Below are 23963 nucleotides of genomic sequence, written 5' to 3'. Positions count from 1 at the left end.
ATGACTCCTGACATCAGAGATGTGAATGAGTGATGTGACAGTTTGAAGATGGTTGAATGTGTGCTGCTTTGTTTTCATGAATCACATTAAAAACACACTTACACTTCCTCAGACCTGGTCTCAACCATTGGCGCCCAGCAGGCTCCACCCTGAAAGGAGGAGGAGGGTCAGACCAGCACAGTCTCTTTCAGCATGCACACATCGACATTACATGGCTTTTCATACACATACTGTTAGACACTGATAAAGGAACAGTCCAACATTTTCACAAATACACTTCAAGCTGGGCAATATGGGAACATATTTGTATATTTTAAATACAATTTTATATAAATAAAATCAGTATTTCTGTCATATTTAAACGGTTCCTTCTTTTTGCTGAGTGAGATGGTAAGATAGATGTTGAATTTAAAAAGCACTGAAAAACATTATGAAGTTAAATCAATAACATAGCTACAGTATAGGTGTATATATAAAGAGGTAAAATCTTATTTCATACCAGTCTCAGTTCCATATAAATATGTCTTAATGCATCATCACTCATGCAGGAAAGGAAATCCCAGAAAATGTATTCTATTCATCCGTTAATCTAGACCAGGGTTATCAAACTCATTTTACACTGTGGGCCACATACAGCCCACTTTGATCTTAAGCAGGCTAAACCACTGAAACTCCCCTTTCTGTCAGTGTAGAGAAGTCAAATATTTAACTCTTTTTCTGCATGTTAAAGATAAAGCTGCTGTGACAAAGAACGATCTGTCAGCATGACTCTTTGGAATTAAATTGTAAGAAATAAATGTGTAGTTCTGGTAGTTCTGGTAGCTTATGGCCCAGACTGTCTTTTTGTTTGTTTCTTTAACTAGTAATTTAAAAAAAGATTTCTATAATAGAAAATGAAAAACATAAGCTGTGAACATAATACAACACAAACTCTCGTAGAGGATACAAAGTCAGAGAGAAAAATTTTGAAATGACAAGGAGCAGGCGCATCTAGTCCGTCAGTATCGTAACCCGCCCCCCCAAAAAAAACCAAACATTATGTACAAGCACAACAGAGTGGCCAGCGCAGCACAAATGTTGTGTCCTGTGTTCTAGTTAGCTGTCAGCACAGAGTATACCACCACCTACTATGTGAAAGGGCCTTTGCAGTCTGTGTTTAACTTCTTCCTAGTTTCCCATAGTATATATTTTTTTAATCTTTTGTAAAATCTTTGCTCTGCTACTAGTACACTTATTCATGTTTTGTCAGATGCTGGTAGTGCCACTCATTTCATATAAATACACTTGTAACTAAAATGATAAACCATAGGTTTACTTATCAGTTTGATAAATAGCTTTGTGAGACTGCTTGTCCCCATTTCTGATGTTAATGTGAGTGAAACCAGGTCCGTAAAAGAAAATTCATCTATGTTGCCCTTGCTTTGTAGTAGAGGGCTCAGCTCTTCCTCCTCTATCAGACATTCTCTCCATACCTGAGAGTGTCCAGTCTCCAGCCTGGATCCTTCAGTCCAGCCAAGAACAGCTTCATTCCTGAGTCTCCTGGATGATTGTAGCTCACGTCCAGCTCTCTAAGATGGGAGGGATTGGACTCCAGAGCTGAAGCCAGAGAATCACAGCCCTGATCTGTGATCAGACATCCTGACAGTCTGCAGACACACAAAATAGAAATACAACTGGTTTAGAGCAGCATGGGAATAGTAACTGAATTGAGCAGAGATTCCAGAGTGTGGAGAATTAAGCAGAGCAAATAAAGAGAATCCAGAGTTTAATTGGACAGGTTTCAGGCCTGACCAGGAGAGCCGAGGAGGTGAAGCTGCAGACAAGGGGGGTGTTGGATGATCAGAGGCAGATGTGAATGAGATAAACTTTGACTGTTCTACTTTTCAGGGCAGGGTCGAAATGGTCTCTCCTGGTGGATCTAGGGAGTTTTGAATCACTAAATAGTGCTAAGGAGAATACTTCTGTGGGTTGAGCATCAGAGTCGGTTGTGCCCATAATCCATCCATCCATTCGCTTCTGCTTATCCTTTTCAGGGTCGCGGGGGACGCTGGAGCCCAGCTGCCATAGGGCGAGAGGCGGGGTACACCCAGGACAGGTCGCCAGTCTGTCGCAGGGCTAACGCACAGGGACAGACAACCATTCGCACTCACATTCACTCTCGCATTCACACCTATAGGCAATTTGGATTAACCAATTAACCTTAACACGGGGAGAACATGCAAACTCCACACAGAAAGACCCCGGCCTCATGGTGGAATTGAACTCAGGACCTTCTTGCTGTGCGGCAACAGTGCTAACCACCGTGCCACAGTGCTGCCCATAATTTAAAAAACAAAAACAAACAAACAAACCAACCAACCAACCAAACTTCTCAAATCATTTCTGCCAGTGCCAAATTGCATATTCTCCTTTTGACTCTTGTTTTGAGTTTCTGGTACTCCAGGTGCTGACATTCAGATGCCTGATTGGCATCAGATTAGTGCTACTGAGTAAGAAGTTCAGATTTTTCCTAAGCCAATTTGATCAAAGGATAAACTGTGAAGAAGATATGGGGAACACTATCCTGATTGGTGCTCTGATAGAGTAATCGCATTTGGTAGAGGTAATGTGACTTGTGTGGAGGGGCCTCGCAGTCACTGGAAAAACAAGGAGGTAGTCTCTCCAGAGACTACTTTCAGAATTTCTGAGTGGGGGGATGGAATAGCTTGGCTGCACTCCAGACCTCAACCCCGTTGAACACTTGTGGGATCAGCATGGTGTTTGTGACAGAATAACCAACACAACCACATTGACTCACTTGTGACAAATTTTCCTGAATTTATAATCTAGCATGGCAAAAATGAACAGAAAAAACCAAACAATTTTTGGGTCCAAAGATTTTGGGTAGTGTTTGCTACTCTGGCGTAATCACCTGTTATCCAGCTATCATCATCATACATCCATGTTTAATTCAAAAACATAGGAATATTTTCTCTCACTTTTTCCTCTAGAAACTCTTAGCTCACCAATCACAATATACTTCAGGATAGTTTCTTTTATTAAGTACGTCATGGTTAGATAAAATGTTCTATAAATGTATGTTTAGTCACACTTCCCCCTATAACTGAACTCACAGACAAATTCCAAGTCTGCAAAGTTTCACCACCAAGTTCAGTTTGCAGCAGTAGATTTGCTACACACTAGACTTTGTGGACCAGTTATTATTAACGTATGATACTAGCCACTAGCATTAATATGTTTTAAATAGGTAGAATTTGGAATATTTAGAGGAATGGTAACGTGCCAATACATATTTACAGATACGATTGTAAATGAGTTATCATCTAAATGACCATTTATTCATGCAATAAATGATCTTTATTGAAAAGTCTAAATCCTTACGTGAGAATTTCCAGTTTACAGAGTGTACTCTCCACTCCGGAAGACAGCAGCTTAACTCCTGAATCCCCCAGGTCATTGTCACTTAGGTCCAGCTCTCTCAGACTAGAGGGCTGGGAGGTGAGAACTGAGGACAGAGCTTCACAGCTTATCTCAGAGAGTTTACAGCCACTCAGTCTAAATTTTATTAGGAAGAAGAGAGGAAAAAGAAATACTGGTGTTAATGAGTATTCCTACCTTAGTGAAAGATTACTAGATTTGGAAATAACAAAAGCAGTCCCTTGTGTTAAACAAGTCAGAAATGGTGCCGTTTACTTTGACTTAGAAAAAATACAAAGAAACAATAATAGCATTCATAAAGTTCATATAATTACCTAAAATAGTTAAAATGTATTTTTGTAATTTTATCAAAAGTATATCACTTTATCTTACCTGAGAGTTTTCATCTCAGTTGAACTCTTCACGCCAACAGAAAGAAGCTTCACTCCTGAATCCTGTAAGTTGTTGTTACTCAGGTCTATCTCTCTCAGACTAGAGGACCGGGAGCTAAAAACTGAGGACAAATCTTCACAGCTTCTCTCTGAGAGATTACACCTCCTTAATCTAGATTTGTAAATAAGTAATCTTGTTTAATTACTGACGGAATCCTCTATTTTATGTTAAACAAATCAAAAATTAAATTCAAATGCTTAAAATACAAATATAAATAAAAGTGTGAATGAAATCAACTTAGCAACATTTTGTAATGTATTTTTTTTCAATTGATAGAAACACAAAAAGAAAAATAAATAAATAAGCAATATCAGTTCGTCTGACCTGAGAATTTTGAGTGTACAGTGTGGACTGTGCAGTGCAATACAGAGATGCTTCACTCCTGTATCCTGAAAGTTATTGCTACTCATGTCCAGCTCAGTCAGACTAGATGAGTCCGAACTGAAAAGTGTGGACAGATCTTCACAACTTCTTTCTGAGAGGTCACAGTCACTCAGTCTGAAAAATTAGGAAGACAAATAACACAGATGTTAAAGCTGAATCATGCTTATTAAGGGAGCTACTAGATTTTGCAATGTTTAATGCTAGTTTAGAAATAGAGCTCACCATTGTCTTAAACTCATCAAAAAAAATTTTTTAATGTGTAAGACATTAAAATATTAAATATGGGACATAAATATTTATGTAAACAGATAAACACATTACCACTTCAACTCACACAAGAACTTCTAGTTTACAGTGTGGACTCTTCAGTCCAGCAGACAGAAGCTTTACGCCTGAATCCTGCAGGTTGTTGTTACTCAGGTTCAACACTCTCAGACTAGAGGACTGGCAGTTGAGAACAGAGGACAGAGCTTCACAACTTCTCTCTGTGAGATTACCATGACTCACTCTAAAAAATTATAAACAATAATTCAGTTAAATTCCATCTTATTAATACCACAACAGCTGCACTCGAAATTTTTAAGACAACAAAAAACACTAGAGTTCAAGAGTTTTTATGCTTAATTGAAGAGTTACTTGATTTGGCAATATTTTATTCTATTTTACGACCGACTGGAGTCCTTAAAGTTTTACCATTCATAGAACTCATTCCATCAATGTTTTGACAGACTAAAACAAAACTGTCACATTTAGAAGAGCCCAGCAGCAAATGAATCATGTGGTTTGAATAGTGCTAGAGCAATATCATATTAGGGTTGACAAACAATCAGGAGGAGCAGTGGGCAGCAGATATCAACATTTTTTGGCTACTGCAGCTATACGGACCAGCATGTTAGGACTATGAGCAAGACAAAAGACAAATTCACAAATGTATATGTCAAGCGGCATTACCTAAGACGACATGCCAATGTATATATCCTATGGCTTTAAAAGAAAAGGACATTGTTGAAAGGAGTCATCTGAGGAATTAAAACCCAACAAAGAAGCATAATAACAAACTTCAAATGTGTAAAAAGCATGTTCCAGGTAATACCAATCGTTTTGCATCATCTGAAGCGATAACCTTAAAGTGCAAAGCACACACAATGCAAGATTGTAAAGAATCTGCCACTCTGTCTTGTACTATGGTTTACATAATAAAAATAAAGATATAAAGTGGTGTCATGAATGCTTTTGCAGTCCTTGTCGATTCCTTTATTGTAAAGCTAGAGGGTAATGACTAAATGCAAGACACAGGAGACAAAAGAGCACTAAAATAAAACAGGACCTAAAGAAATCCAAAGGTTAGAGAAACACATACAGTGGTGTGAAAACATTTGGCCCCTCCCCAGTGTCCTTTTTTGTACATTTGTCACACTTAAATGTTTCAGATCATCAAACAAATTTAAATATTAGAAAAAGATGACACAAGTAAACACAAAAAGCAGTTTCTAAATGCAGGTTGTATCACCCTTAACAGCAACAAATGCAATCAAACATTTGCAAAAACTGGCAATGAGTCTTTAACAGCACTGTGGAGGAACTGTGGCTCACTCATCTTTCCAGAATTGTTTTAATTAAACAAATATTGGTAGGCTTCCAAGCATGAACTGCCTTTTTAAGGTCAGGTCACAGCATCTCAAACAGATTCAGGTCAGGACTTGGACTAGGTCACTCCAAAGTCTTCATTTTGTTTTTCTTAAGCCATTTAAAGGCGGAATTGCTGCGTTTTGGATTATTGTCCTGTTACAGAACTCAAGTGCGCTTCAGCAAGAGATCACTAACAGATGGCTGGACCTTCTCCTTTAAGATGTTTCAGTACACAGCAGAATTCATGGTTCCATTTACCACAGCAAGTCTTCCAGGTCCTGTGGCAGCAAAGCAGCCTCAGATCATCACATTACCACCATATTTAACTGCTGGTGTGACGTTTCTTTTATGAAATGCTGTGTTACTTTTACACCAGATGTAATGGAATACACACTGTCCAAAAAGTTCAACTTTTGTCTCATCAGTCCACAGAGTATTTTTACAAAAGTATTGGGGATCATCAAACTGCGTGCTGGCATAACGGAGACAAGCTTTTATGTTCCTTTATGGTTTGCAGCTTGGAACTCTGCCATGTGAGCCATTTTTGCCCAGTCTCTTTCTTATGGTGGAGTCATGAACACGGGCCTTAACTGAGGCAAGTGAGGCCTGTAGTTCTTTGGATGTTATTCTGGGGTCCTTTGTGACCTCTTGGATGAGTCATTGCATGGAACAGTGGTGAACCTTTCCATGTTTTTCCCATTTGTGGATAATGGTTCTCCCTGTGGTTCACAGGAGTCCCACAGCTTTAAAAATGACTTTATAGAGTTTTCCAGACCGCTAGAGCTCAATTACTTCATTTCCCATGTCTTGCATTTAGTATTTATCCTTGGTTTCAGCTGTCTTTTTTTACACTCATGTGTTCACCACTGTTGAATGGGCTAGAGTTTAATGTTTTAGATTTTGACTGCTCTTAGATTTTCTTAGATTGTTTATCCAACCTAAAAAACTAATATTTCTTTGTGCAAATCACCTTCTGAGTGTACATTGGTGGCTCATACCTAGACCTCACAACATGACAAATGTAGTAGTTTACTGCAATTTATACTAAAATATGAGAATTCAAAGACAAAACAACATGTGGGTGAAGTTCACTTAACTATTGCCAGTTCTTATGGGTTATATCTTTTTATTTTTTAAGAGAGAACAAACACTTGATCTGACCTTAGAGTCTGTAGTTTACAGTGTGGACTCTTTGCTGCAAGCGACAGAAGCTTCACACCTGTGTCCTGCAGATTGTTGTCACTCAGGTCCAGTTCTTTGAGACTATAGCAGTCGGATATGAGAACTGGGGACAAAGCTTCACAACTTCTTTCTGAAAGGTTACAACCTCTAAGTCTAAGGAAAAACAAATAAACAAGAAGACAAAAAAAAAACCTGGTGATAAAGTGTATTCATAAGACAAGATCTGAGATTAGCCAGTATTTCTAATAGCAAGACTGGCTGGAATTCTTACAGATATAATATTAAACAGTGTCTTCTACTCCATTACTAAAAATTCAAAGGTAGCATTTTGTGGAAGAAGTCAATTTAATTAGCACATTTAATTAGCAACAATTATTACTGTTTATTGTTGTTGCTTGTTGAAAAACAAAATATGACTTGATCTGACCTGAGAGATTCCAGTTTACAATGTGGAATCTCCACTCCAAGAGACAGAAACTTCACTCCTGAATCTTGCAGGTTATTATTGTTCAGGTCCAGCTCTCTCACATTAGAGGACTGGGATCTGAGAACTGAGGACAGAGCTTCACAGCTTCTCTCGGAAAGGTTACAGCCACTCAATCTGAAAAAAAAAAACCCAAAACAAAACAATGATATTACTACTGGTGACTAACTTATTCTGTTACTAGTCAACAGTAATCATAGGTTAAATATAAATATAGACTAGAACATATTCCCAGGTGTGCATGAGGTCTGCCCTGAGTTCCTGAAGGCTCTGGATGTTGTATGGCTGTCCTGGCTGACACGCCTCTGCAATGTTTCGTGGAGATCAGGGACAGTACCCCTGGACTGGCAGACCGGGGTGGTGGTCCCCATTTTTAAGAAAGGGGACCGGAGGGTGTGTTCCAACTACAGGGGGCTCAAACTCCTCAGCCTCCCTAGGAAAGTCTATGGCAGGGTGCTGGAGAGGAGAGTCCATCCGCTAGTCAAACCTTAGATACAGGAGGAACAATGCGGTTTTCGTCCTGTTGTGGAACACTGGACCAGCTCTTTATCCTCTCGAGGATACTGGAGGGCACACGGGAGATTTCCCATCCAGTCTACATGTGTTTTGTGGACTTGGAGAAGGCATTCGACCGTGTCCCTCGGAGTGTCCTGTGGGAAGTGCTGCGGGAGTATAGGGTGTCTGGCCTATTGCTACGGGCCATTCGATCCCTATACAACCATTTCAAGAGCTTGGTAAACCCAAGCACATGAAGTAATACTTATTTGTAATGGAAAACAACTATAACTGTGTCAAGTCAAGTTGCATTGAGTCGAGCCGAGTACGTACTAATGAAAAAGGACAATGTGTGAAATATCCTCTTAAAGTCTACTAGAAGATGTGAATGCAGCATCAGGGACAATCCCTACGGTGACCATCACTGAAACCAACCAGCTGATGTATACTACAACAAAAGTGATCATCCTGACCAGTAGGGATGGGTACCGGTATCCGGTGCCATTATGGCACCAGTTCTGACATAAACGGTAGTAACCAGACCGAAAAGCAGCGCACATTTCGGTGCTTTTTTTTTTTACTGAGATGTCATACACTTTGGATTCTAGCCAATCATTTTAACTTTGCAAGCGTAGTAGGCGGGCCCAGGTACGTACATTCTTTTAGAGCAGAAATACAGATTAATTCAATTCAATTCAATTCAATTCAATTTTATTTATATAGCGCCAAATCACAACAAAAGTCGCCTCAAGGCGCTTCATAGATACAGAGAAAAACCCAACAATCATATGACCCCCTATGAGCAAGCACTTTGGCGACAGTGGGAAGGAAAAACTCCCTTTTAACAGGAAGAAACCTCCGGCAGAACCAGGCTCAGGGAGGGGCGGCCATCTGCTGCGACCGGTTGGGGTGAGAGAAGGAAGACAGGATAAAAGACATGCTGTGGAAGAGAGACAGAGGTTAATAACAGATATGATTCAATGCAGAGAGGTCTATTAATACATAGTGAGTGAGAAAGGTGACTGGAAAGGAAAAACTCAATGCATCTTGGGAATCCCCCGGCAGCCTACGTCTATTGCAGCATAACTAAGGGAGGATTCAGGGTCACCTGGTCCAGCCCTAACTATATGCTTTAGCAAAAAGGAAAGTTTTAAGCCTAATCTTGAAAGTAGAGATAGTTTCTGTCTCCCGAATCCAAACTGGAAGCTGGTTCCACAGAAGAGGGGCCTGAAAACTGAAGGCTCTGCCTCCCATTCTACTTTTAAATACTCTAGAAACAACAAGTAGGCCTGCAGAGCGAGAGCGAAGTGCTCTAATAGGGTGATATGGTACTACAAGGTCATTAAGATAAGATGGGGCCTGATTATTTAAGACCTTGTATGTGAGGAGCAGGATTTTGAATTCAATTCTGGATTTAACAGGAAGCCAATGAAGGGAAGCCAAAACAGGAGAAATATGCTCTCTCCTTCTAGTCCCTGTCAGTACTCTTGCTGCAGCATTTTGGATTAGCTGAAGGCTTTTCAGTGAGTTTTTTGGACATCCTAATAATAATGAATTACAGTAGTCCAGCCTGGAAGTAATAAATGCATGAACTAGTTTTTCAGCGTCACTCTGAGACAGGATATTTCTAATTTTAGAGATGTTGCGCAAATGGAAGAAAGCAGTCTTACATATTTGTTTAATATGTGCGTTGAAGGACATGTCCTGGTCAAAAATGACTCCAAGGTTCCTCACAGCGTTACTGGAGGCCAAGGTAATGCCATCCAGAGTATGAATCTGGTTAGATACCATATTTCTAAGATTTTCAGGGCCGAGTACAATAACCTCAGTTTTATCTGAATTAAGAAGCAGAAAGTTAGCGGCCATCCAGGTCTTTATGTCTTTAAGACATTCCTGCAGTTTAACTAATTGGTGTGTGTTATCTGGCTTCATGGACAGATAGAGCTGGGTGTCATCTGCATAGCAGTGAAAATGTATGCTATGTCTTCTAATGATGCTGCCTAAGGGAAGCATGTATAATGTAAACAGAATTGGTCCTAGCACTGAACCCTGTGGAACTCCATAATTGACCTCAGTGTGTGAAGAGGACTCTCCATTTACATGCACAAATTGGAGTCTATTAGATAGATATGATACAAACCACTGCAGTGCAGTACCTGTAATACCTACAGCATGTTCTAATCGCTCTAATAGGATATTATGGTCGACAGTATCGAACGCTGCACTGAGGTCTAGCAGGACAAGCACAGAGATGAGTCCACTGTCAGAGGCCATAAGAAGATCATTTGTAACCTTCACTAAAGCTGTTTCTGTGCTGTGATGAGCTCTGAAACCTGACTGAAACTCTTCAAATAAACCATTCCTCTGCAGATGATCTGTTAGCTGTTTGACAACTACTCTTTCAAGGATTTTTGATATGAAAGGAAGGTTGGAGATTGGCCTATAATTAGCTAAGACTGCTGGGTCTAGAGATGGCTTTTTGAGTAAAGGTTTAACCACAGCCAGCTTGAAGACCTGTGGTACATAGCCGATTATTAGAGATAGGTTGATCATATTTAAGATCGAAGAATTAATCAATGGCAGGACTTCTTTGAGCAGTTTTGTAGGAATGGGGTCTAAAAGACACGTTGATGGTTTGGAGGAAGTAATTATTGAAGTTAACTCAGAAAGATCAATTGGAGAAAAAGAGTCTAACTTAACATCAATGGTACTAAGAGTAGCTGTAGATAATATTACATCTGTGGGATGATTACTGGTAATTTTTTCTCTAATGATAAAAATTTTATTTGTGAAGAAGTTCATGAAGTCATTACTAGTTAACGTTAAAGGGATGGTTGGCTCAACAGAGCTCTGACTCTTTGTCAGCCTGGCTACAGTGCTGAAGAGAAACCTGGGGTTGTTCTTATTTTCTTCAATCAGTGATGAATAGTAAGATGTTCTGGCTTTGCGGAGGGCTTTCTTATAAAGCAGCAAACTATTTCTCCAGGCTAAATGATGATCCTCTAAATTTGTGACACGCCATTTCCTCTCCAGATTACGAGTCATCTGCTTTAGGGTACGTGTTTGAGAATTATACCACGGAGTCAGGTACTTCTGATTAGAGACCTTAGTTTTCACTGGAGCTACAGTATCCAGAGTCGTACGTAGTGAGGAGGTGAAATTATTAACAAGATAATCGACCTCTGTTGGGGTAGCGTTCAGATAGCTGCTCTGCTCTGTGTTGGTACAGGGCATTGAAGATGATAACAGTGGGTGGATTATATTCTTAAACTTAGTTACAGCGCTTTCAGAAAGACATCTACTTTGATAAAATCTACTCTCCACTGCTGTGTAATCAATTATTGTAAATGTAAATGTTATCAGGAAATGATCAGACAGGAGAGGGTTTTCAGGAAACACTGTTAAATGTTCAGTTTCTATGCCATATGTTAAAACAAGATCTAGAGTGTGATTAAAGTGGTGGGTGGGTTCTTTTACATTTTGAGAGAAGCCAATTGAGTCTAATAACAGACTAAATGCCATGTTGAGGCTGTCATTTTTAGCATCTACATGGATGTTAAAATCACCCACAATAATTATTTTATTTGAGCTCAGAACTAAATTAGATATAAAGTCTGAGAAATCAGACAGAAACTCTGTGTAAGGCCCAGGTGGACGATAGATGATAACAAGATTAAACACGCCCAAGGCAAAGCGGTCAAAAGTCTGGCTGTACTTCACAGCAAAATATGCAAACTCAGCAGCCTGCAACAAGTGCTTTAAGGTGATACTGTGCAAAGGAGGTAACTCCTCAAATCTGATGAAACACCTGGCGACGCATAGCGTTTTTTTAAAAGCTGAGAAATGCGCCGTACTTGATAGCTTGCTGCGAGACCTCACATCGAGCACATCTACTGCGGGTGGTGCCTGTTATCGGTCCCGGAGTTAGCAACATCCCCCAAAAACCTGAAGAGTAGAGTCCTGGCCCCTAGCCCTGCCAGTGTAGCAGAAATGATGACGGATGATGATGGCAGCAGCAGCCGTTCTTCTCTGGATCAGTAGCTTAATGTTGTTCGTGTGTAATTTACGCTGAGTGGGCTAACCACGTTATTAAATTAATGCATGTAACGTGAACTAGCAAACACCGTCGTAGTTACATGCGGCTGTCTTCTTGTTTGATGGCAGATACTCCCTTCACCCTGGCTAAAAGGCTAAAATGACCAAAGAAAAAGTGGGAAACAGCTAAACATGAGAGGTTTTTGGATAAAGTTTGTGTTTTTTTCATTGATTAAGCACTGCTTCCAGCCAAGAGTGACACCAGAAATCCCCTATAGCTGCAGAAAAGGCTAACATTGTTATCTTTTTACAAAAAAAACAGCTAAACATGAGAGTTTTGTGGACAAAATTTGTGTTCTTCATTCTTTAAGCACCGGTTCAAGCATCGTTTAAGCACCGGCACCATTTCAAAAATACTGGTTTGGTACTGGTATCGGATAAAACCTAAACAATACCCATCCCTACTGACCAGAGATGGGCAGTAACGCATTACAAGTAACATTACAAGTAACGTGTTACAAGTAATGTTACATGTAACGTGTTACTGTAACCCAATTACTTTTTTCAAGTAACGAGTAAAGTAAGGGATTACTATTGTAATAAAGGTGATTACTGTTACTTTCCCGAAAGCACGCTGCGTTACTGCATTACTAAAACCGTGATTTTTTTGCGAGAGTGTCTCATGACAATGACGTAAGCGAGAGCGACGTCCGTGGCAAAAGCTGTGTGCAGATCAACAATGGATAATATATCGAGTGCAGGAGAGCATATGACTGTGCAGTGTTTAAAGCGTGGAAGTACTGACTTTACTTTGAGTTTGATTCCGTATAAAGTGACAAAAACATTAGTGTCCGCTGTTCACTGCATGGGAAGTAAAAGTCTTTTTACAGCGAAAAAAACCCCCCTAAACTTCAGAGCAAGCACTGAATACTAGTGATGGGATTTCTGGCTCTTTTTAGAGAACCGGCTCTTTCAGCTTGGCTCACTAAAAAGAACAAAAGGAATTACTAATGTTAAAAAAAAGTAGTTTTATTTATATATGTTTATATATAAATATATGCGGTGGCTCCTAGAGACAAAACACGTACAAACTCCAAAAAGCACGTACAAACTCCAAAAAACATTTCTAGCGTTAACTGAACTTCCAAAACAGAGCTACCTAGATTACTTAAATTACACAATTGAAAGCATATGTGTATTGTTTGTGTATTTATACACAAGCACACACATATATTAAAATAATTTTAAAAAAAGTTCATTTACCTGTTACTACCACACACCAAATCCGGTCGTTGGTACTTGCTGGCTTATGTAGCCACTAGGTAACAACAGCTCAACACTGCGCCTAGCATTCTGGAGCACTTCTTTTGTCTTTTGTACGTGTTTTGGAGTTTGTACGTGCTTCAGGGTTTGTACATGCTATGGACTTTTTATGTGTTTTGGAGTTTTTACATGTTTTGGAGTTTGTACGTGCTTCAGGGTTTGTACGTGCTCCAGAGTTCGTACGTGTTTTGAAGTTTGTATGTGCTTTGTCTGTAGGGGCCACCGTAAATATACTTTTATTTATTCAATCCACATAAAATGTAATAAATAAATCGTATAATACAAAAACCAACTATTCACATTTCAACTTTTAACTATTTAAATTTTCAGCTTTTTCCTTTAAAACAAATTTAAAGTGAAACAACACAAAACACTGCAAACCACAACACAATTAAATATAAATTTAAATATGAAAACAAAAAGAAGATGCACATTCTCTGTCATATGGGCCTGCACGAATAAACTTCTAATGTGACGTTGTTGTCCCTGGCTCTCTTTCTCTCTCTTTCCCTCCCGCTCTGTTCCTGTGCTACTGCGAGTGTAACTACCGCCCATCCCCCCTCATCCCAGCGTAAAGCACAAGGCTCGCATGCGGAGTGAAGCGGAAAAAAGTACGACACAGAGGGTGAGAGAAAGAAAAAAAAAACAACCCACGGCTCGCGATAAGGAGCCGGCTCGCGTCGTTCACATCAAAGATCCAGCTCTAAGAGCCGTTTCGTTCGCGACCGACACATCACTACTGAATACGCTGCAACTGGAATGTGAACTTCACAGAGAAACTGCCAGATTCTTCCACTGACCGCTGCAGCACACCTGCACCAGGGCACACCTCCGCCTGCCCCATTCATGCTATACAGGTGAAAATAGAGCAACAGGACCACTGAGTCTGTGATTTTATTTATTTTCTGCTGTGTTTTACTTGCATCTATTTGAAAGAGTCAGTGTAAACACAAAAAACTATTTTATTTTATAGCAGTCAGAGAATGTTGCATATAATTAAATTTTTGCTTGATGCATAAAGTTAAAACATTAAAACTAATAAAACAAGTTTTAAAAAGAGACTTTTTCAGTTGATTATATATTATATGATGGATTACGCAGAAAAAGTAGAATTGGGCTGAAAGATCTATCGCTTTATTACCTATTCAGGTTGTAAATCATGTTTTAAAAAGTAACTAAGTAACTAATTACTTCTGAAAATAAGTAATCAGTAAAGTAACGGGATTACTTTTTCCAGAAGTAATCAGTAATTAGTTACTGATTACTTTTTTTAAGTAACTTGACCAACACTGCTCCTGACACAAGAAGCAGTACCCTCCATGTCAAGGAGACTACAGGCCAAGATGACTGGAGGAAAGTTAGCCAACTATTAGAACTGTAGAAAAGTGTGACAAAGAAAAGGAAGCAGCTAATAAGCACAACAAGCCGTCTATATCTCAGACCATGCCAAGCAAAGACCAAAAACTTTGGTTAACCGCTTGAAGAAGTATACCAGAGATATTGAAGCCAGGAGAATAAATCAAATTTGATCAAATATTCTCCACTTAACCATCTACGGTGTAATCTCAGGGGCGGGAGAAGTGAGGGGTCACTAGGAAACCTGCAATCACCAAATACCTGCAGAGAGTAAGTCACTGGAATCAAAACAAGAAAGCTTCGTAACATGCATGGAGGATTTTACCATACATGGGAAGCCATAACCAAGTGGCCAGCATAGTATACAGGAACACCTGTCGGGAATAGAGCCTAGAATTTCCAAGGCTAAAATCCAAATTGTACCCAAGGGTGGTTGACAATGACCGAGATAAAATCATACCAAAATTGTGCATACTGGTTACATTTTATATCACCTGACAAATCAAAATGGATTAATGTGTGAAGATATAGCCCTATGGCTGAATAAAATTGCTGATTCAATTAATCGATGGATCTCTCCAAGTTCGATTGCCAGTTAAATCATTATTTATATATATAGAAAGGTATAAGTACAGATTTAATTACAGAGCTTTGTTGGAGGCTTGGACCACTGGCAGCAGCCTCAGAAGAGCCTCCTCTGAAGCAGAATATTTCTTCAGGTCAAACACATCCAGATCTTTTTCTGATGACAGTAAGATGAAGACCAGAGCTGACCACTGAGCAGGAGACAGTTCATCTGCGGAGAGACTTCCTGATCTCAGGGACTGTTGGATCTCCTCTACTAGAGAATGATCATCCAGTTCATTCAGGCAGTGGAACAGATTGATGCTTTTCTCTGCGGACAGATTCTCACTGAGCTTATTCTTGATGTACTGGACTGTTTCCTGATTGGTCTGTGAGCTACTTCCTGCCTGTATCAGCAGGCCTTGTAGGAGAGTCTGATTGGTCTGCAGTGAAAGACCCAGGAGGAAGCGGAGGAACAAGTCCAGGTGTCCATTTGGGCTCTGTAAGGCCTTGTTCACAGCACTCTGGAAAAAAATTAGCATTTCGAAAGATTTACTTCTTGTGAACTTCTTGGACGTTGTTTGTTGTTCCTCTTCCAGCAGATTGAGTCCAGAGTTGATGAAGGTCAGATGGACATGAAGAGCAGCCAGAAACTCCTGAACACTCAGATGGATGAAGCAGAACACCTTGTCCTGGTACAGTCCTCTCACCTCTTTAAAGATCTGTGTGAACACTCCTGAGTACATTGAGGCTGCTCTGATATCGATGCCAGACTCTGTCAGGTCTGATTCATAGAAGTTCAGGTTTCCTTTCTGCAGCTGATCAAAAGCCAGTTTTCCCAGTGACTCAATCATCTTCCTGCTCTCTGGACTCCAGTGTGAATCTGTCTCAGCGCCTCCATCATACTTGACCTTCTTCACTTTGGCCTGAACCACCAGGAAGTGGCTGTACATGTCAGTCAAGGTCAGGGTAAACTTTCCACCCTCTTTGGTTTCCAGCACATCCTCCAGAACTGTAGCCGTGATCCAGCAGAAGACTGGGATGCGACACATGATGTGGAGGCTTCGTGATGTCTTGATGTGGGAGATGACCCTGATGGCCTTCATCTCATTGCTGAATCTCTTCAAGAAGTACTTCTCCATCTGTGGGTCAGTGAACCCTCTGACCTCTGTCACCATGTCAATATATGCAAGAGGGATCTGATTGGCTGCTGCAGGTCGTGTGGTTATCCAGAGACGAGCAGAGGGAAGCAGGTTCCCCCTGATGATGTTTATCAGCAGCACATCCACTGAGGTGGACTTTCTAGGGTCAGTTAGGATTGTAGTTTTGTGGAAGTCCAGAGGAAGTCGACACTCATCCAGACCATCAAAGATGAACACAACCTGGAAGTCTTCAAAGCTGCAGATTCCTGCTTCTTTGATTTCAGTAAAGAAGTGATGAACAAGTTCCACCAAACTGAACTTTTCCTCTTTCAGCACATTCAGCTCTCTGAAAGTGAATGGAAACATGAACTGGATGTCCTGGTTGGCTTTGTCTTCAGCCCAGTCCAGGGTGTATTTCTGTGTTAAGACTGTTTTCCCAATGCCAGCCACTCCCTTTGTCAGCACTGTTCTGATTGGTTCATCTCTTCCAGGTGAGGCTTTAAAGATGTCTTCTTGTCTGATTGTTGTTTCTGGTCTGTCTGGTTTCCTGGATGCTTTTTCAATCTGTCTGACCTCATGTTCATTATTGACCTCTGCAGTCCCTCCCTCTGTGATGTAGAGCTCTGTGTACATCTGATTCAGAAGGGTTGGGTTTCCTGCTTTAGTGATCCCCTCAAACACACACTGGAACTTCTTCTTCAGATTAGATTTAAGTGTAGATTGACAAATTCCACTCAAAGTTCCTAAAAGAATAAAGAAATAAAAATATCAATGAAGTGCACATAATAATTAGATTTCTGTCAAGAAGGACTGAATACATCTTGGTCATCTAAGTAAGTAAGTAAGTAAAATTTATTTATATAGCACATTTTCACAGATAAAAATCACAAAGTGCTTCACAATAAGATCAGACATACAAGTTAAAATTAATTAAAAGCCCGTTTGTATAAAAATGTCTTCAGCTGCTTTTTAAAGGAGTCAGTAGAGTCTAGACAGCGTAAAGACAACGGCAGAGAGTTCCACAGCCTCGGTGCCAGTGCCTGAAAAGCCCGATCCCCACGTGTTTTGAACCTAGTACGTGGGACCACCATCAGCCTCTGACCTGAAGACCTAAGTGCTCGGGATGAAGCATGAGGTTTCAACAGGTCAGAGATATACTGGGGAGCTTCACCGTGGAGAGCTCTAAAAGTTACAACTAAAATTTTAAAATGAACCCTAAAATTTACTGGCAACCAATGAAGAGAAGCCAAAACTTGAGTAATGTGTAACCTCTTGTTTGTACCAGTTAAAAGTCTTGTCGCTGCATTCTGTACAGACTGAAGGCGATCCAGAGCTGATTTGTTGAGACACGTAAAAAGACCGTTACAATAATCCAAACGAGAAGAGATAAAAGCATGAAGAATCATCTCAAGTTCTGCCTTTGACACCAGTAGTCTGAGTTTAGAAATGTTTCTTAGATGATAAAAACAGTTCTGGACAAGTTGTTTAGAGTGTTTCTCAAGAGACATTGAACTGTCAAATATAACACCTAAGTTTCTGAGACTCGACTGAAATGAAGGGTCTAAAAAACTGATATGCTGCCTAATTTCTGAGAGCATGTGATCAGGTGCAATAATCAAAGTTTCTGTTTTATCTGCATTTAACTGAAGGAAATTGTCATTTAACCATGTTTCCGACAGCACATGATTTATACAGACAGTAAAGGATCTCTCAGATAGATACGACATAAACCATTTTAAAACAACACCAAACAAGTCCTTCAGCCTATTTATCAGGATGCTGTGATCAACAGTATCAAAAGCAGAGCTGCGATCCAACATAACCAGAACGGTGTACTCTCCAGTGTCTGCTGCCATCAGAATGTCACTAGACACTATACTGCAAAACTAACTACACCATCACTGTTTGGGGACTGCACTCATGTACTATTTTGCCCCATTTAGCAAATCTGGCACCAAATCTTTAGAGAAATCTTCTTACTGCTCTGCAGACGATCAGCCAGCTCCTCCTGCTTCATTCTCCTCAGGAAGTTAAGTGTGATCTTCTCAAATGCCTCTCTGTTGCTCTTCCTCTGCTCATCATCCTCTGTCTGACTCTGTAACCATTCTGGGGAATCTGGACTCAGAACCCTCTGGATCATCTTCAGCTCGTTCTTCACAAAAGTGATGATGTTGTCCTCCAGCAGCTGGAACAGAATACTTTGTGAATGACCCAAACAGACTGAAATCATGGAGCCAAACATCAGATCCATGTTGGACACACTGACAATCCACTGGTCTACAAAGAGCAGCATGGAGATGACTATGAACAGAATAGATGTAAAAGTAGTTGTTGTACATGTACAGACCATAAATATGGAGTCCAGGTCTGTTTGATGCTGCTGGGCAGACTGACCACTGGGAACCTCTGAGCTCTGCTGGTCCACTCTGTGGAGGAATGATGAAGAATTAGGTCAAGCCTGAATTTCCCTGGAGATGGCAAAATTTAACGATCCTGCCAATTAACCGAATTAAGAGCTCAGCTTAGTGTTTTTCTGTGAGACTGAATGGCTGCAGTTTTGAGTTTTAGGGTCAGCACTCGGAGAAATTAATCTCAGTCAGTGGATGTATTTGAGGGTTTAAACTGAATCTCACTTTTAAAAAATCAGATAGCTTTATTCAGGGTGTTAGAAGTCCTTACTTATGTCCAGTAGGCTGACACTTCCTTGAACAGAAAGTATATTTTCCTGTCTGGTCACTGTTCACAGACAAAGATGGATTCCAGGAGTGTTTTAGGTTTCCAGCTTTCACTAACCAACCTGCATTGTATACAGTAGTCACTAAAACATTCACATGTGTGTAACAAGATGCTTGATATGGAAGTTGATATGGAAGCTTTTATTTTGCTTCTTTATTATAACTTTGGCTTTTAGAAGGCCTTTCTGACTTTTCTTTTTAAGTTTCAGTTCAGTCCTTGAACCATCTGGGGTGGTTAAGCTACTTAACACTGACCTATTAAAAAAGGCGCCAAACTCAATGGATGAACAAGTGTTGTGCCTACACAAAGAACCAATTTTAACTTGTATCTCTGAGAATTTTGTTACTAGCACCCTGATTTAAATACACATAAAACACAAAAACATATAAAATGGTATTTTCATGTCAACAAGGTGATCCCAAAGGCTTATTAGCTGAAAACTTGGCATCTTATACTTACATCAGAAATAGGAAAGTCTCTCCAGCAAAGACAACATCCAACATTTCCAACTACATCAAGCAGTTAATCACCTCTCAAATTGTTTATGTTACTAACAGCTCACCTCTCTGCAGCAGACGACTGCAGTCCTTTAAAATCAATAGGGTCATATTTAGACTGGTCACTCTTTAAGGACACACAGCTGGGTCCAGGTTCACGTCCAGCAGGTCTCTCCTTGATCCTGCTGGAGAGGAAAAATTGTGTTTTTCATTTGCAGCCAGAGAAGCTGATGAAGAATTAGAATATCTTCATCATCCCAAAGAGAAACAGGTTTTCAGGATGAGCATGAGCAGAAGGAAACTCCAAGCTAGTGTTGGCAGTGTAAGAAGAGAGCGCCACCCAGAGGTAAACACAGTCATTTACACTGTGCAGGACTATTGATGAATGTACATGTTGGATACGTTTTATAGAATAAATAAATTCCTCGCTCAGTGACTTCCTTTGAGTGGAGATAATTGATCTGCATTTCAGGAGTGGGACACATCTCATAGACTCCCCCTCTGGTCCTCAGTCTATATATACAAATCCTGCCTCAATCTGGCTCTACGATTTGGTGGGACTGGCCTTTAACAGTAGAGCTCATCAGCCTTTCCCAAGAAACTATTTAAACTATTTAAACCCTATCACTAACGGTTTAACTGAAATTAAACAGTTTGATGAGTAGCAGCTATTTGAGGGATTTCTTAAAAACAGTAATGGCTTTATTCCATGTAAGAAATAACTCATCTCACAATTAAAGTCACTTTCCAACCTGCATTGTATACAATAGTCACTAAAACATTCAACGTACTAGCCATATATCTGATAAAACATTGTCAAAGAATTATTTAAACCTGGACTGAACACTTATTTTTATCCAGTATTAGTATTCAGTAGTATACTACAGTTCCAATAAACTCCACCGATTTAATGTCTAAGATGAAGAGGAGCAGAAACATGCACTGGTATCCTGGATGTTTGACCTGTTTTTCTGATAATTAACTGGAAAAAAACTTCATGAAATGCATTCTGGGTAAACTTTAAAACTGGCCATACCACTACATGGGACAAGTTGATGCTCACAACAGGTTAGAAGATATCTCAAGTGTCATTTTTACATACATTTTGATATCAGGCTCATCTTGTACCCATGATTTTTTGCATCAAAATAAGTTTGTAATTTTAACTCACTAATTGATGAAGCCCTTTTATTTTGTCACTTGCAGTTACCTGCAGCGAAATTGGACTGACAACTAAGAACTGTCAGTGCTTGCTTAAAAAGTTTTATGCTCTCATAGTTTTCAGTTCTTGTTTTGTCAGTTTGCACTGTTGTAATGGTTTGCTTGGGTATTTAAAGTTTATTGAAGTAAATCCTTTCTCCTCAGGTATGAGCCAGGTGGTTCTCCTCCTTATGGGATTTTACCTTTAATTAAATAAGTTACCTCATAAACTACACTAAGGATGCAAGTAAAACTTAACATCCTAAATGTGAAATTAAAACAACCTAGTATCAGTTTCTGTCAATAACACTAAAAAGTATGCTCAAACTTTTTAGTGTTATTGACAGACAACAAAAACACATTAAAAAGGATAAGGCTCTGATAAGGTTAAGAGAATGGATGGTCTCCAGGTGTGCAAAGCTTGTAGAGATTTATCGCAACAACTTTTGTAGCTTTGATTTGCTTTAACTGCAAATCAAGGGTGGTTCAATAAAAGTACTGATTCAGGGATGGGGGGCTGCATACATCCTGTATGCATTCGACACTTTTTAGATTTGTATTTGTATAAAAATGGATTTTAATTTACGCATTCATTTCTGTTGATCTACAACATAAAATCCCAGTGAAAACATACTTAAGTTTGTGTTTGTACAATATGGAAAGGTTCAAGAGTATGACTACTTTTACAAGGCACTGTGAGTGAGAAAGAGCCATGTCAATTGTTGTTTTTGTTTAGTTTGTTTTCCTTTGCAGAATCTGGAAATATTCATAAAACTATCAATTAACACAAAGCTCTACATTAGTAGCTGTGTACTGGGCAGTGCAGAACTGTGGTTCACAAAGAACGCATTCAAGTGCACCATTTAGTGTAGGTCACCTGTGTTTTAGCTCAGCTCACAGTCAGTGTAGGTACATGTGTGTAACAAGATGCTTGATATGGAAGTTGATATGGAAGCTTTTATTTTGCTTCTTTATTATAACTTTGGCTTTTAGAAGGCCTTTCTGACTTTTCTTTTTAAGTTTCAGTTCAGTCCTTGAACCATCGGGGGTGGTTAAGCTACTTAACACTGACCTATTAAAAAGGCGCCAAACTCAATGGATGAACAAGTGTTGTGCCTACACAAAGAACCAATTTTAACTTGTATCTCTGAGAATTTTGTTACTAGCACCCTGATTTAAATACACATAAAACACAAAAACATATAAAATGGTATTTTCATGCCAACAAGGTGATCCCAAAGGCTTATTAGCTGAAAACTTGGCATCTTATACTTACATCAGAAATAGGAAAGTCTCTCCAGCAAAGACAACATCCAACATTTCCAACTACATCAAGCAGTTAATCACCTCTCAAATTGTTTATGTTACTAACAGCTCACCTCTCTGCAGCAGACGACTGCAGTCCTTTAAAATCAATAGGGTCATATTTAGACTGGTCACTCTTTAAGGACACACAGCTGGGTCCAGGTTCACGTCCAGCAGGTCTCTCCTTGATCCTGCTGGAGAGGAAAAATTGTGTTTTTCATTTGCAGCCAGAGAAGCTGATGAAGAATTAGAATATCTTCATCATCCCAAAGAGAAACAGGTTTTCAGGATGAGCATGAGCAGAAGGAAACTCCAAGCTAGTGTTGGCAGTGTAAGAACAGAGCGCCACCCAGAGGTAAACACAGTCATTTACACTGTGCAGGACTATTGATGAATGTACATGTTGGATACGTTTTATAGAATAAATAAATTCCTCGCTCAGTGACTTCCTTTGAGTGGAGATAATTGATCTGCATTTCAGGAGTGGGACACATCTCATAGACTCCCCCTCTGGTCCTCAGTCTATATATACAAATCCTGCCTCAATCTGGCTCTACGATTTGGTGGGACTGGCCTTTAACAGTAGAGCTCATCAGCCTTTCCCAAGAAACTATTTAAACTATTTAAACCCTATCACTAACGGTTTAACTGAAATTAAACAGTTTGATGAGTAGCAGCTATTTGAGGGATTTCTTAAAAACAGTAATGGCTTTATTCCATGTAAGAAATAACTCATCTCACAATTAAAGTCACTTTCCAACCTGCATTGTATACAATAGTCACTAAAACATTCAACGTACTAGCCATATATCTGATAAAACATTGTCAAAGAATTATTTAAACCTGGACTGAACACTTATTTTTATCCAGTATTAGTATTCAGTAGTATACTACAGTTCCAATAAACTCCACCGATTTAATGTCTAAGATGAAGAGGAGCAGAAACATGCACTGGTATCCTGGATGTTTGACCTGTTTTTCTGATAATTAACTGGAAAAAAACTTCATGAAATGCATTCTGGGTAAACTTTAAAACTGGCCATACCACTACATGGGACAAGTTGATGCTCACAACAGGTTAGAAGATATCTCAAGTGTCATTTTTACATACATTTTGATATCAGGCTCATCTTGTACCCATGATTTTTTGCATCAAAATAAGTTTGTAATTTTAACTCACTAATTGATGAAGCCCTTTTATTTTGTCACTTGCAGTTACCTGCAGCGAAATTGGACTGACAACTAAGAACTGTCAGTGCTTGCTTAAAAAGTTTTATGCTCTCATAGTTTTCAGTTCTTGTTTTGTCAGTTTGCACTGTTGTAATGGTTTGCTTGGGTATTTAAAGTTTATTGAAGTAAATCCTTTCTCCTCAGGTATGAGCCAGGTGGTTCTCCTCCTTATGGGATTTTACCTTTAATTAAATAAGTTACCTCATAAACTACACTAAGGATGCAAGTAAAACTTAACATCCTAAATGTGAAATTAAAACAACCTAGTATCAGTTTCTGTCAATAACACTAAAAAGTATGCTCAAACTTTTTAGTGTTATTGACAGACAACAAAAACACATTAAAAAGGATAAGGCTCTGATAAGGTTAAGAGAATGGATGGTCTCCAGGTGTGCAAAGCTTGTAGAGATTTATCGCAACAACTTTTGTAGCTTTGATTTGCTTTAACTGCAAATCAAGGGTGGTTCAATAAAAGTACTGATTCAGGGATGGGGGGCTGCATACATCCTGTATGCATTCGACACTTTTTAG

At 39.5% G+C, this 23963-nt stretch overlaps 1 protein-coding gene across 2 annotated transcripts in view; it reads right to left on the bottom strand.

Moving 5' to 3' along the window:
* Positions 1–23963, bottom strand: part of LOC146389483 (uncharacterized) — a 46219-nt gene that overhangs the window by 2199 nt on the left and 20057 nt on the right. Inside the window, exons 10-22 of one of the 2 annotated variants that reach the window (XM_084909923.1) lie at positions 22277–22396; positions 19763–19882; positions 18812–18890; positions 18445–18649; positions 15404–17207; positions 7493–7666; positions 7045–7218; positions 4589–4762; positions 4195–4368; positions 3811–3981; positions 3382–3555; positions 1473–1646; positions 103–149 (exon numbers count right to left, since the gene is read on the bottom strand). In XM_084909923.1, the coding sequence (XP_084766049.1) occupies positions 103–149; positions 1473–1646; positions 3382–3555; positions 3811–3981; positions 4195–4368; positions 4589–4762; positions 7045–7218; positions 7493–7666; positions 15404–17207; positions 18445–18649; positions 18812–18890; positions 19763–19882; positions 22277–22396 (3590 nt within the window). Of the gene's footprint in view, positions 1–102; positions 150–171; positions 1647–3381; positions 3556–3810; positions 3982–4194; positions 4369–4588; positions 4763–7044; positions 7219–7492; positions 7667–15403; positions 17208–18444; positions 18650–18811; positions 18891–19762; positions 19883–22276; positions 22397–23963 lie in introns of those variants that run through there. The other variant, XM_084909931.1, reaches the window with a different exon arrangement.

The sequence above is a fragment of the Perissodus microlepis genome, chromosome 3 (genome assembly GCF_051167445.1).
Source record: "Perissodus microlepis isolate ML-2025 ecotype Zambia chromosome 3, ASM5116744v1, whole genome shotgun sequence".
NCBI classification, from domain to species: Eukaryota; Metazoa; Chordata; class Actinopteri; order Cichliformes; family Cichlidae; genus Perissodus; species Perissodus microlepis.
Note: the sequence above shows the minus strand (reverse complement) of the source record. Positions and strands in the feature narration are given on the sequence as shown.